This window comes from Anomaloglossus baeobatrachus, chromosome 6 (assembly GCF_048569485.1).
Source record: "Anomaloglossus baeobatrachus isolate aAnoBae1 chromosome 6, aAnoBae1.hap1, whole genome shotgun sequence".
NCBI lineage: Eukaryota > Metazoa > Chordata > Amphibia > Anura > Aromobatidae > Anomaloglossus > Anomaloglossus baeobatrachus.
In genome coordinates this window covers 211,001,112-211,015,655 of record NC_134358.1, presented here as the reverse complement: position 1 = coordinate 211,015,655, position 14,544 = coordinate 211,001,112, and the positions used below count along the sequence as shown (strand labels likewise).

Here is a 14,544-nt window from a genome sequence, read left to right as displayed (position 1 = left end):
CCAAATACTCGATGATGGGTTACATCATTGGTTTCTAAATTTTAAATTGTGTGATTAAAAAGCATAATGTAAAAATAATTTACCCTACCACATAAACTTACTGGTCTGAAAATGTGAATATCCTGGTTCCGTGATACTAGGTGCGAACTCTTTGCTATACATGTTGCTGTTTCCAGCTTGTCTCCAGTAAGCATCCATATCTGTAAGCAAATTTAAAAAAAAAAAATAACATTTTCCCCAAGTTCTCTCTTCAGGAGGCTTTAGGGGGTCTATTCAGGAGCATTATTTCAGTAAACTCATAAGCATTAGGAATCATGTACATTTGTTTTGATGCCTTTTTATGGTGTAGTCATCCAGCAGGGGTGCAAATATTTGTATATTTTTATAAACATTTTACAAATTTTAATACAAGAAATACAAGGAATAAGGGAGGAATTAGGGAAAGGGAAACAGGAATAGACATAAAGGAAAAAGGAAAAACCAACAGTTCAGTGTCGCCTTTATGGCCAATGCTTCAAACGTACTAACATCAAACGTTTTGTCACTAATGTACTTGGAACAACAAAAACAAAAATATACATGAGAAATAATAATCATTACATGTCAGGAGGCTAAGTTACATGCAGACTAGGCATAAATGTTTCTGCCCATAAAGACCATCTCAATTTGTATCTCAAAAAGTTCTTTTCTTTCAATGCAAAATTATACTCATATGAATTATGTGATGATATCAGTTCAATAATTTCTATTATTGAAGCTGCCTCCACCTGTCTCCATTTTGAGACAATAAGATGAATAACCACGAGTAAAATATGGCAAATTATGTGTCTGCATGGGTCTTTAACCCCTTCACCCCCGGCCACTAAAACACCCTAATGACCGGGCCATTTTTTGCAATTCTGACCAGTGTCACTTTGACAGGTTATAACTCTGGAACGCTTCAACGGATCCTGGCGATTCTGACATTGTTTTTTCGTGACATATTGTACTTCATGTCAGTGGTAAATTTAGGCCGATATTTTTTGCGTTTATTTGTGAAAATTTAGGAAATTTGGCGAAAATTTTGAAAATTTCGCAAATTTCAAACTTTGAAAATTTATGCCCATAAATCTGAGAGATATGTCACACAAAATAGTTACTAAATAACATTTCCCACTTGTCTACTTTACATCAGCGCAATTTTCGAAACAAATTTTTTTTCCGTTAGGAAGTTAGAAGGGGTCAAAGGTCATCAGCAAATTCTCATTTTTCCAACAAAATTTACAAAATAATTTTTTTAGGGACCACATCACATTTGAAGTGACTTTGAGAGGCCGAGGTGACAGAAAATACCCAAAAGTGACCCCATTCTAAAAACTACACCCCTCACACTGCTCAAAACCACATCCAATAAGATTATTAACCCTTTAGGTGCTTCACAGGAACCAAAGCAATGTGGAAGGAAAAAATGAAAATTTTACTTTTTAACACAAAAATGTTACTTTAGCCATAAAATTTTCATTTTTACAAGGGAGAAAAGAGAAAGTACACAATACAATTTATTGTGCATGTTCTCCTGAGTACGCTGATACCCCATATGTGGTAAAAATCAATTGTTTGGGCGCACGGCAGAGCTCGGAAGGGAAGGAGCGCCATTTGAATTTTTGAACGCAAAATTAGCTGCACTCATTAGCGGACGCCATGTCGGGTTTGAAGACCCCCTGAGGTGCCTAAACAATGGAGCTCCCCCATAAGTGACCCCATTTTGGAAACTAGAGGCCTCAAATAATTTTTCTAGATGTTTGGTGAGCACTTTGAACCCCTGGGGGCTTCACAAAAGTTTATAGCGTTGAGCCGTGAAAAGAAAAAAAAAATTTTTTACCACAAAACGGTTGCTTCAACTAGGTAGCTTTTTTTTTCACAAGGGTAACAGGAAAAAATGCACCATAAAATGTATTGTGCATTTTCTCCTGAGTACGCAGATACCTCATATGTGGTGGAAATCAAATGTTTGGACACACAGCAGTGCTCGGAAGGCAAGGAGCGCCATTTGAATTTTTGAGTGCAAAATTAGCTGCACCTGTTAGCGGACGCCATGTCGGGTTTGAAGACCCCCTGAGGTGCCTAAACAATGGAGCTCCCCCACAAGTGACCCCATTTTGGAAACTAGAGGCCTCAAATAATTTTTCTAGATGTTTGGTGAGCACTTTGAACCCCTGGGGGCTTCACAAAAGTTTATAGCGTTGAGCCGTGAAAAGAAAAAAAATTTTTTTTACCACAAAACGGTTGCTTCAACTAGGTAGCTTTTTTTTTCACAAGGGTAACAGGAAAAAATGCACCATAAAATGTATTGTGCATTTTCTCCTGAGTACGCAGATACCTCATATGTGGTGGAAATCAAATGTTTGGACACACAGCAGTGCTCGGAAGGCAAGGAGCGCCATTTGAATTTTTGAGTGCAAAATTAGCTGCACCTGTTAGCGGACGCCATGTCGGGTTTGAAGACCCCCTGAGGTGCCTAAACAATGGAGCTCCCCCACAAGTGACCCCATTTTGGAAACTAGAGGCCTCAAATAATTTTTCTAGATGTTTGGTGAGCACTTTGAACCCCTGGGGGCTTCACAAAAGTTTATAGCGTTGAGCCGTGAAAAGAAAAAATTTTTTTTTTACCACAAAACGGTTGCTTCAACTAGGTAGCTTTTTTTTTCACAAGGGTAACAGGAAAAAATGCACCATAAAATGTATTGTGCATTTTCTCCTGAGTACGCAGATACCTCATATGTGGTGGAAAGTAATTGTTTGGGCGCATGGCGGGGCTCAGAAGAGAAGGAGCGCCATTTGACAGCAAAATTGGTTGGAATCATTAGCGGACACCATGTCACGTTTGGAGACCCCCTATGGTGCCTAAACAGTGGAGCTCCCCCACAAGTGACACCATTTTGGAAACTAGAGCCCTCAAATAATTTTTCTAGATGTTTGGTGAGCACTTTGAACACCTGGGGGCTTCACAGAAGTTTATAGCGTTGAGCCGTGAAAAGAAAAAAAAAATTTTTTACCACAAAACGGTTGCTTCAACTAGGTAGCTTTTTTTTTCACAAGGCTATCAGGAAAAAATGCACCATAAAATGTATTGTGCATTTTCTCCTGAGTACGCAGATACCTCATATGTGGTGGAAAGTAATTGTTTGGGCGCATGGCGGGGCTAAGAAGAGAAGGAGCGCCATTTGACAGCAAAATTGGTTGGAATCATTAGCGGACGCCATGTCACGTTTGGAGACCCCCTATGGTGCCTAAACAGTGGAGCTCCCCCACAAGTGACACCATTTTGGAAACTAGAGCCCTCAAATATTTTTTCTAGATGTTTGGTGAGCACTTTGAACACCTGGGGGCTTCACAGAAGTTTATAGCGTTGAGCCGTGAAAAGAAAAAAAAAATTTTTTACCACAAAACGGTTGCTTCAACTAGGTAGCTTTTTTTTTCACAAGGCTATCAGGAAAAAATGCACCATAAAATGTATTGTGCATTTTCTCCTGAGTACGCAGATACCTCATATGTGGTGGAAAGTAATTGTTTGGGCGCATGGCGGGGCTAAGAAGAGAAGGAGCGCCATTTGACAGCAAAATTGGTTGGAATCATTAGCGGACGCCATGTCACGTTTGGAGACCCCCTATGGTGCCTAAACAGTGGAGCTCCCCCACAAGTGACACCATTTTGGAAACTAGAGCCCTCAAATATTTTTTCTAGATGTTTGGTGAGCACTTTGAACACCTGGGGGCTTCACAGAAGTTTATAGCGTTGAGCCGTGAAAAGAATTTTTTTTTTTTTTTACCACAAAATGGTTGCTTCAACTAGGTAGCTTTTTTTTTCACAAGGGTAACAGGAAAAAATGCACCATAAAATGTATTGTGCATTTTCTCCTGAGTACGCAGATACCTCATATGTGGTGGAAAGTAATTGTTTGAGCGCATGGCGGGGCTCAGAAGAGAAGGAGCGCCATTTGACTTTTCAAACGCAGTGCACTGATCGGCCGCTGCAGGACGCACGGTCGGATGCGATAAAAAAAAGCGTCGGGGATACGTAAAAAAAAAAAGTCACGCCAAAAATTGACCATGGATGCAGATACGTTATGTGCATCCCTGATCAGCGCTTGGCGGGACGCACGGACGGATGCGATACAAAAAGCGTCGCAAATACGGAAAAAAGTCACGCCAAAAATTGAGCAGGGATGCCGATCCGTTATCTGCATCCCTAATCAGCGCTCGGCGGGACGCACGGACGGATGCGATACAAAAAGCGTCGGGGATACGGAAAAAAAAGTCACGCCAAAAATTGAGCAGGGATGCCGATCCGTTATCTGCATCTCTGATCTGCGCTCGGCGGGACGCACGGACGGATGCGATACAAAAAGCGTCGCGAATACGGAAAAAAGTCACGCCAAAAATTGAGCAGGGATGCCGATCCGTTATCTGCATCCCTGATCAGCGCTCGGCGGGACGCACGGACGGATGCGATACAAAAAGCGTCGTGAATACGGAAAAAAAAGTCACGCCAAAAATTGACCATGGATGCCGATCCGTTATCTGCATCCCTGATCAGCGCTTGGCGGGACGCACGGACGGATGCGATACAAAAAGCGTCGGGGATACGGAAAAAAAAGTCACGCCAAAAATTGAGCAGGGATGCCGATCCGTTATCTGCATCCCTGATCAGCGCTTGGCGGGACGCACGGACGGATGAGGTGTAAAAATGGACAGGGGATACGGAAAAAAAAAAAAAAAAGTTATACTCACAGTACCCAGAGGACTAGCAGGAGGATCACTGACCAGAAGAGCTGCAGAGGAATAGATGGCAGAGAGATGGACAGCTTTACAGGAGCAGCAGGCAGATCAGCAGAATGCCCAGGAAGGACCCAGCGATGGACGCAGATGTGATCAGGCCGGTGAAGACAGGTAAGAGGACGTCGGGGGAGAGCAGAGGGGGAGAGGGGGGGGGTGAGAGCAGAGGGGGAGGGGGGAGAGCAGAGGGGGAGAGCAGAGGGGGAGGGGGGGGAGAGCAGAGGGAGAGGGGGGGAGAGCAGAGGGGGAGACCGGAGAGGGAGCTGCAGAAGCAGAATAGAAATAATGGGGGAGGCAGTCAGATCGCAGGGGGAGCGGATCGGGATGTCGGGGGGGGGGGGGTGGTTGGGGGGAGCAGATCGCGGGGGGGGCACGGCAGGGGCTATCACGGCAGCGCGCAGGGGCACCACGGGAGCGCGCACGGGCTGCAAAGTGAGCACAGTACTCACTTTGCAGCAGCAGCGGTGGTAGCAGATCGGGATGCCGGGGGGGCAGATCGGGGCGTAGGGGGGCAGATCGGGGCGTAGGGGGGCAGATCGGGGGGGGGGCACGGGCAGGGGCCTTCACGGGAGCGCGCAGGGGCCTTCACGGGAGCGCGCAGGGAGCGGAATACTTACCATTAGAGCTGCAGCGGCGGAGACATCAGAGGCGGCGGCGGCAGCAGCAGCGGTGGCGTGGTACCAAAAGTACCAGCCACTCCACGCTGCAGCCATGTTGGGGGAGGGCTCGCAGGCCAGCACAGGCCTGGGGAGGGCGGCCACCGGCAGATCAGACCGCCCCACTGCACACTGATTGGAGCGATTGCGCGTCATAGCACGATCGCTCCAATCAGTGCTGCAGGGTCTGGGGGCGGCATGTTTGAGGTCCACCTATGATATGCTGCAGCAGCTGCGGCATCTCATAGCTGGATCTCACAGGATCGCACTAATTCGGGCATTATTTTTGCCGAAATTAGTGCGATCGATGTGGTTGGCGGTTCAGATTTGAACAGCCAATCACATCGATCGTCGATAGGGGGTGGCGATGCCACCCCCCCTGGGGTCAAGCAAAGGTCCCCTGCTGTAAGAAACAGCAGGGGACATCATTTGAAAGCCGTTGCTATGGCCACGGCAATCAAATGAAGTTTAGGCCGTAAAATTACGTCCCTGGTCGTTAAGTCACGTTAAAATAGGACGTAATTTTACGGCCCGCGGTCGTGAAGGGGTTAAACTCTTCTATACCAATTAACAATAGTGCCAGTTGGGGGAAGAGAATGAAACTCTGTGATGTAACTTTATTAAATCACATACATCTTACCGCATCTTTTTTTTTTTTACACAACTCCAAAAAATATGCAAAATAGACCCATTTTGTCCACACTCTCCAACATGAAGGAGAGTTAAGGGCCATTTACACACTGCGACATCGCTAACGATATATTGTCGGGGTCACGGTGTTTGTGATGCACATCCGGCATCGTTAGCGACATCGCAGCGTGTAACACCTATGTGTGTCCTTAAACGATCGCAAAAGTGGCAGAAATCGTTGGTCTGTGAGACATCATTCATTTACCAAAAATCGTTGTCTGGTGAGCTGCGATGTTGTTCGTCGTTCCTGCAGCACCACACATCGCTACATGTGACACCGCAGGAACGACGAACATCTCCTTATCTGCCGTCCACCGGCAATGAGGAAGGAAGGAGGTGGGCGGCATGTTCCGGCCGCTCATCTCCGCCCCTCCTCTGCTATTGGGCAGCCGCTTAGTGACGCCGCAGTGACGTCGCTATGACGCCGAACGCACCTCCCCCTTGAAGGAGGGTTTGTTCGGCGGTCACAGCGACGTCGCTGACAAGGTTTGTGCGTGTGACGCTGCCGTAGCGATAATGTTTGATACGGCAGCGATCACTAAATGTCGCACGAATGACGGGGGCGGGTGCTATCGCTAGCGATGTCGCAGTGTGTAAAGCAACCTTTATGTCTTTTATTATGTCATCCCTCTGCTCTGTTTGTGCATATATTTGTGTTTCTTCAGATATTTTTTCATACCATGCCTGATGAAGGGACCTGAGATGTCTCGAAAGCTTGCTTTGTAACATCACTTTATTTTATTTTAGTTAGCCATTACAAGGTATCACAAGATTATAATTTTGTTCCTCTCACTGAGAACATTCAATAATTAAGCACCCTTTAGATAAGGAAATATTGTGCAGCTTTTGAGGAGTAAAATACCAGCGTGAGAGCAGCTTAAAATAAGTTTCTAGCAACGTGGCGCAGGAAGTGTGTTAGATAACGTTAAATTCAATGATTTTTGCCACTGTTCCAATTGAAATTTCTGACCAAGATCTTTCTCTCTGTTCAGAATATTTTATCTTTTATCAAATTGGAGGTCTTCATTAATAATGGCATAAATGTTGCTAGTTTTCCAATATGATTTATTTTGTGGGTTAAATAAAATATCCAAAAAATCTAAGGGGTGCAAATATGATAAGGTAGGGAAAGCAGATTTCCAGACAAGCCTTTACTTAGGGTAAAATTACTCATATGGGAGTGTCTTTATTTACAACACCGGATGCACATACCTTTATCCCAGCATTTCTTAACATTTCCAGGGTAGGCCTGACATCGGCCTGTAGTTGATCCTCCACACCAGTTAAGCAAAGTAGCTCCATTTCCCTTTCCAGGCTCTCTACCACAGCTGCCACCTTTAGAGATCTGTCATGTATACTTAGCTTGGCTTGGTTGTATCGATTCTGGACAAAAAGATAATAAATGAAAACTAAAACATCCATGAACGTGAAATAAAAGTCCAAATAAGCAGGTAGGCAGAACTCAATGACGGATAGGTTATTCGTTATTTACCCATTTATGAGTGAATAAGGAAATTACCTTTCTCACCATTCTGGATTGCTGCCAATCTCCTTGTTTGGATTGGAAGTGGGCCTGTATATTGAAGGTTCAAGTGTCTTTCACCAATGCTGATACACCTTCAATATATCAAATATGGGCAGCACGGTGGCTCAGTGGTTAGCACTGCAGCCTTGCAGCGCTGTGGTCCTGGGCTCAAATCCCACCAAGGACACCATCTGCAAAGAGTTTGTATGTTCTCCCCGTGTTTGCGTGGGTTTCCTCTGGGTTCTCCGGTTTCCTCCCACACTCCAAAGACATACAGATAGGGACTCTAGATTGTGAGCCCCAATGGGGACAGTGTTGCCAATGTATGTAAAGCGCTGTGGAATTAATAGCGCTATATAAATGAATATTATTATTATTATTATATCACTGCGCGCTGTATTAATATTGAGGATCGAATCTGCTGAGAAGTCAACAGAAATAGCTTCCAGCCCTGCTTTTCATAGAAGGAGCAGAGCTTCCGGAGTATCATGTAAGTACAGCAAAAAGGACTGCCAGAGGGGGAAGGAGGCTAATTACAAAGTCTTACCCCAAAAACACAAGTTAGTAGCAACACAGGGAATACATATGATGAAACATGTATTTTAGATGCTAAAATACTGCAAATTAGGGCTCATATTCAAGGCGGTGTTTTTTTCACGCACAAGAAAAACAATCCTGGTTTCATCAGTGGTATTGTTCAGAGATTCATCATATCCGAGTGTCATTGGAGTTTGGTCCAAGTTTTATCAGTTTTTCCCAAATGAGGAAAAAAAGTTTCTCTAGCTACTCCTAACTAACAATCTGTGAATATATGGACAGCACTCACATGGCATGATGTCCTATTTATTCATGGACCAGTAGAATTACATTGCGAATTTGGATCCGACAATCAGATCAGTATTAAACATTTCCCAGCGATTTGGCAAGGACTACTCGGAACTCAAGAAAAAAAAAATTAGACATGTGAACAGCCCTGTAGACTATTATAGATATGAGTTTTATCCTTGAATAACATGGATAGAATTTGTACGCAAAAACAAATGTCTGAATGAGCCCTTACAGTACTGAAAACAGCGATAAACAGTTGATTCATAGCATCAGAGTTTGGTCCCCATATACATTCTATATTTTATGACCATTTTTATAACTTTTATGTGCAATCATCTTTTCCCTTCTCCCCACAGAAAAAACATCCACGCTCAATCGAGACCAGCTTGCTCGTTAGAACAGGCAATGTGGAAACTGGTTTAAAACAATTGTTCCACAAGCAACAAAAGTACTATATACGTTAAACATAATAATAAAATAAATAATTTAGACAAGTGGATGTGTTTATAATATGTAGCTGTGCCCCTGCTGTATCCAGTGGAACTGCTTATACCCAACCATTTAGAGGTACCTGAGTTGCTGGTCAGCAAATGCTGTTTATTAATAACAGAAAAGGAGGTAGCGAGTATAAGTGAATATTCTCTACTGATTGATGGTTATGGTGTTACTCCTCCCTGCTTGTTTCTTTCCTCAAATTAGGAATGGCATGTACTTTACCTGTGAACATTTTAGGTCACCTCAATAAATCAAACTAATGTGATACAACAAGCTCAGTGGGTGGATATGTAAACTTTTTTCACTTTATTTGCCGGCCACTGAGCTTGTTGCACTGCGCTGGTGTGATTTATTGTCATTTATTAATCACTACCCAGACTACAGGAACCAGCAAGGAGGAGTAAAGTCATAAGAAAACCTCTTGCCAGCGGCCCCAAGGAGGTCATGTTCAATTCCTCTACTTACTAACTTGTGTAGGATTGATAGAAACAGCAGGTGCCAACCAGCAAATAAAGTAAAGTATCTCTATAGTCAGGTACAAGCTGTTACTCAGGACACATCAGGAGTACAATCATAAATTTATCCCTGAACTACATGTTGTTTAACACATATAGTGGTAAAATGTCTTACATTTTCATTTTATATTAACTAAACAACCCCGTTAATAGCGGTCAGCTATTTTAAGAGTATACGTCTAGCTAAAAATGATAATGTCCACAATTAGTATGCATGGTGCATCAAGAGCTTAAATAAGATGGATCTGAATTTGTTTTTGTGGTGCAGGAGGTAAAGCTCAATGCCACGTTTTCTACATGCTTCTTGAGCCGTATTATTTTCAGAGAAACTGCCATTAGTGCAGATCTGTCACCAGATTTAATAATGCCAGCTACATACAGTATTAAATAGATCTCTTAGACCTGATGAGTCTGATTTTCGTACTTTGAAAATCTGACAGAATAGATGTATAACCCTTTTTAAAAGATTAAACTCAATATCTGCCTAACTATCCAGACTGACAACTCCTAAGTGTCCCTCCTGGTGCTGAGTTCTTATACTGAGGACTACAAGCTGCTGTCTGTTGTCCTAACAATCTGTTAGACTGGATTGGCGGAGACTGTACACAGTTGGACTCATAAGCTATTTCCAGGTGGCCACATCAGTAGGGGACCTGCTAACATCACCTCTATTTTCAGCTGGATGTGCTTCCTCCTCCAGTGAAAATCTATTGTGGAGTGGAGAGCTACTGGCTCCGTGGTTCGATACCTATACATGCCACCAGCCAATCAGAGGCCAGTAAGGTATGTGGTGGTGGTGTTGCAATGACATCACTTCACTGCTTTCACCGCTACAACCAATGAAGGAGGAAAAAGGATCCACTCTTCATGGAAACGGTGACAGTGGGGGTAACATGTTTGTATTTTTTTTTTAACTATCTCTGTGAGGAGTATCAAAAAGTGCTGTGAGTATATCAAATTCTCCTCTTTTTGTTGCTATTTTTGATATTTATCAGTGTAGGGACCTGCAAGCATGAGGATCCGTGATGAGGATTGCAGGCTTATGTACATTGGTCAATTTACTAACTAATACCTCATATATATTTGATATATTTTTTGCCCTTTTGTATACAGGGTGCAGCCAGGCCTCTTAATACCGGCCGTTCATAGTGGAGTCTCTGTCCCTTGTGTGCTGCAGTGGGTAGTGTCCGGGTAACCTGCCTAATCTAATAGTAAGGGCGTGGTAATAGGTTGCTGGCTGGACACCATGCGTATACAAATGTGAACAGCGCCCTATGCGCGCCACTAGTGTACAATTTACCTTGCACCTGTGAAGTGTCCATTATGTTGACAGGTTTGTCTGCATCATCCTGTTGTGCATTAGATGTGTTGGCCTGGGCTGACTGGACTGGTTGCCCTCTTTTTTGCTGTGAGTATATCTCTGTGAGGAGGACCACTATGGAAACATTATAAGTTTATGAGGGCCATTATATATAGGGAAATTCTAAAAGTGTACCGAGGCCATCATGCAGCCACATATATGTATAGGGACCACAATAAGTAACAACATAATTAGTGTATGGGGCCACAATAAGGGACATTATTAGTTTACGGAAGTCAGGGACATTGTTAGTGGATGGGCTATAATGGAAAACATTATAAATATCTTCCACTGTGGCCCTATACATTAATGATTGTGTCACTATACATTCAGAATGTCTCTCATTTTGGCCTCAAACAAAGAAAAATCCCACTTAGTGGCCTCATACTTTTTAAATATAATGGGGCCACAATGGTGAAATTATTAATGTATTGTTGATACTGGTACCGTATGGAGGCAGAAATGGTGTCTGTTATCACTGTATGGGTGCCACTGGGAGGGGACATTACTGCTGTATTTGAGCAGAAAAATAAACATTACTACTGTATGGGGGCAAAAAAGGGAATTTTACTACTGTACAAGCGCTACAAAAGGAGACCATAAGCATTATAGGGTCCACAGGGGAGGATATTTCTATTGTGAAGGGGTCACAAAGGGGAACATCAATATTGTAATATAATATCTTGGGGGCAACGGTTACTGTGAGGTGAATAAAAGGGAAGTAGTTACTCTGTTGGGCACCAGTCCAGCACTATGACACTAATCAGGTATAAAGGTTTCTGTGTTTCAGTCTGCAGAGATAAGTAGAAGCTGAAAGAATTTATAGGTTTCTACTCCAGATATTATTTAAATGTGTTTTCATACTATGTTTTGCGGGGTTTGATCAGTCAACTGATCTGTTACTTGCACACACCTTATTTCAATTTCACGCTTCCTATATATACCCCTGTGTATATGTCTATGGATGTACATCTGTGATTTTTTCCTGATGAAGGAGCTGTGCTTCCGAAACGCAAAGAAATAAAGATCACATCCTGAAAGTACTTCAGTTTCTTCTTCACAGCAGTGCGGTTTTTAACCCTTTCCCTTACAGCATTGATTTAATATACATTATATATCCACAGAGGTCATGTTCATAATGTCATCAGCGATCACTATATTACCAGTACACTATACACTATCTACAGAGCTACAGTGTATAACTGTTACTAGTGAGTATAGTAGCTTTACTACAGACGTTTTGGTTAATGAACAGTTTGGTGGCATGATTCAGTATGCCATGGTAATACATGGTGATGGTATGGCGGTATTATTTGTGATTTTTATGTGGTATTATTGGTATATTGGACATGGTATAGTGGGTTTTGTTCAGTAACAGGATGAAGTAACTGAGAATCAGGTAACTGCATGAGAATTATTTAGAATATGATGTTATTTTTCAATTTTTTGTGATATATATATAAATATAGGCTCTGGCAATGCCACTAAAGCCCATGTATCTGAGCAGTATGCTGGTGAGGGCACAGGTCAAAATGTTGTTCTGTGGCTCACAGGACTCTTAGTTAACCCACTGGCTGTTTCATTCTATAGATGGACATAAATGTGCATTTATTTATTAGGATTATATAGCTATTCTGACAAGGATTTTACAAGATAAGTAGACTAGCTTTATCAGGTCTAAAAGATCTATTTGATAGCGTATGCAGTTTGTAAAGTGAAATCTGGTGGCAGATCCGCTTTAAAAATGCATGTCCTCTATTTGGTATTGTATTTATATTGTCAACTCTGGTACTGAAAAAGCACAGTGATTTTTCTGGTCACCCTGTAGAAAAAAAATCATTACTCTAAAAGTGTTCTTCCCATTTCAAAAAGGTATAAAACCGGGCTTTTTTCAATAAAATATTTTAGAAGAATGATACTATAGTAATGAAAATTTAAAAAGTATTGTTATGAAGCTATTTTTAACAAATCTATGTATATATGTATGCAATGTGAGTGTGTTAATATCCTCACCTACTGCTGCCTTCTCTGGAATCCAGCGCCATTCTGCTCCTCTTCTCTGTGACATTACCACACTTCCAACTATCCGGCTCACTCTATGGGGCACTTTGCACACTACGACATTGCAAGCCGATGCTGCGATGCCGTGCGCGATAGTCCCCGCCCCTGTCCCAGCTGCGATATCATGGTGATAGCTGCCGTAGCGAACATTATCGCTACGGCAGCTTCACATGCACTCACCTGCCCTGCGACGTTGCTCTGGCCGGCGAACCGCTTCCTCATTAATCATAGCGACGTCACGGCAGGTGGCCAATAGAAGCAGAGGGGCGGAGATGAGCGGGACGTAAACATCCCGCCCACCTCCTTCCTTCCGCATAGCCAGCGTGAGCTGCAGGACGCAGGTAGGAGATGTTCCTCGATCCTGCGACTTCACACACAGCGATATGTGCTGCCGCAGGAATGAGGAACAACATCGTAACATCGGTATTTCCCAATTCATGGAAATGCTGGACCCTACACCGATGATACAATAATGACGCTTTTGCGCTCGTTAATCGTATTAAAAAGGATTTACACACTACGATATCGACTGCGAACTCGGATGTGCGTCACTTTCGCAGCTGCGATGTCGTAGTGTGCAAAGTGCCCCTAAGTGTTAGCTGGAAATCTCGTTCTGAAGCTCCATAGACTTACATTGTAAAAGCCACTTCTGGGTCACAACGAGTGAAGTGTCCTCCGGAGAGTCTGAAGAGTGGCGACGTCACTCAGAAGAGGATCAGAATGGCTGGATGCAGGAGAAGGTGGCCGTAGGGGAGTATATTATCACGCATATACCACACTATATACACACATATACAGATTTAGTAAAATCAAAATATCTTATTTCATTTACAGGAGGTTTCCTTCAAGTAAATCAGAGATTACTAATGTTTCAGTGCAGGCTACATAGTTAGCAGTCTATAATATTATCAAACAATAGTGTCACATACATTTTCATATACAAATACTTAGAGCAATAGGATTAATATGTGCTGAAGAATTTAAGAACAAATGACTACTGGTTAGTAATATTCCCTTAAATAAAATAAATATTACTGGTAAGAAATATTTATTTTAGCACTGTACAGTGATGTATTACTGTGTATTTGTTGTGTGTATTCTGTATTTGTTGTCTGTATTGTGTGTCTGATGTCTGTACTGTGCATTTGATTTGTCTGTATTGTGTATTTCCTGAGTGTATTTGTTATGGGATCGCGTATTTAATGTCTGTATTGTGTATTCGATGTCTGTATTGTGTATTTCATGTCTGTATTGTGTATCTGATGTATACATTGTGTTTTTTGATGACTGTACTGCGTAATTGTTTTGTGTATTTGTGTGGATCAGTGATGCAGAAAGTTTTGCAGTCGGCAATGTATTTTGCCATCAGGAATCGTCCAGGCGGACAGGTTTCAACTCTGGTACCAAGCTAAGCATTCTGTCCAGGCCAAACTCGGCAGAAGAGCATTGCATGATGAGGCGATTTGTATTGACAACGTACAACTCTGATTCAGTGTAGTCCCTTCATGGGAGCCACATTACTGTACAGAAGAAAGTCCTGGTCATCTACTTCTGTATTATGCCAATAAAACTTGATGGACAGTACAACTAAAGGAATTTG

The 14,544-nt window shown here is 42.7% G+C and overlaps 1 protein-coding gene across 2 annotated transcripts in view; it reads right to left on the bottom strand.

The window, feature by feature from the left end:
• The window catches only part of ATP9B (ATPase phospholipid transporting 9B (putative)), a 441,649-nt gene that overhangs the window by 40,612 nt on the left and 386,493 nt on the right, over nt 1–14,544 (bottom strand). For both annotated transcript variants that reach the window (XM_075314650.1, XM_075314649.1), the window contains exons 19-20: nt 7,373–7,543; nt 102–200 (exon numbers count right to left, since the gene is read on the bottom strand). In XM_075314650.1, the coding sequence (XP_075170765.1) occupies nt 102–200; nt 7,373–7,543 (270 nt within the window). The remainder of the gene's footprint in view (nt 1–101; nt 201–7,372; nt 7,544–14,544) is intronic.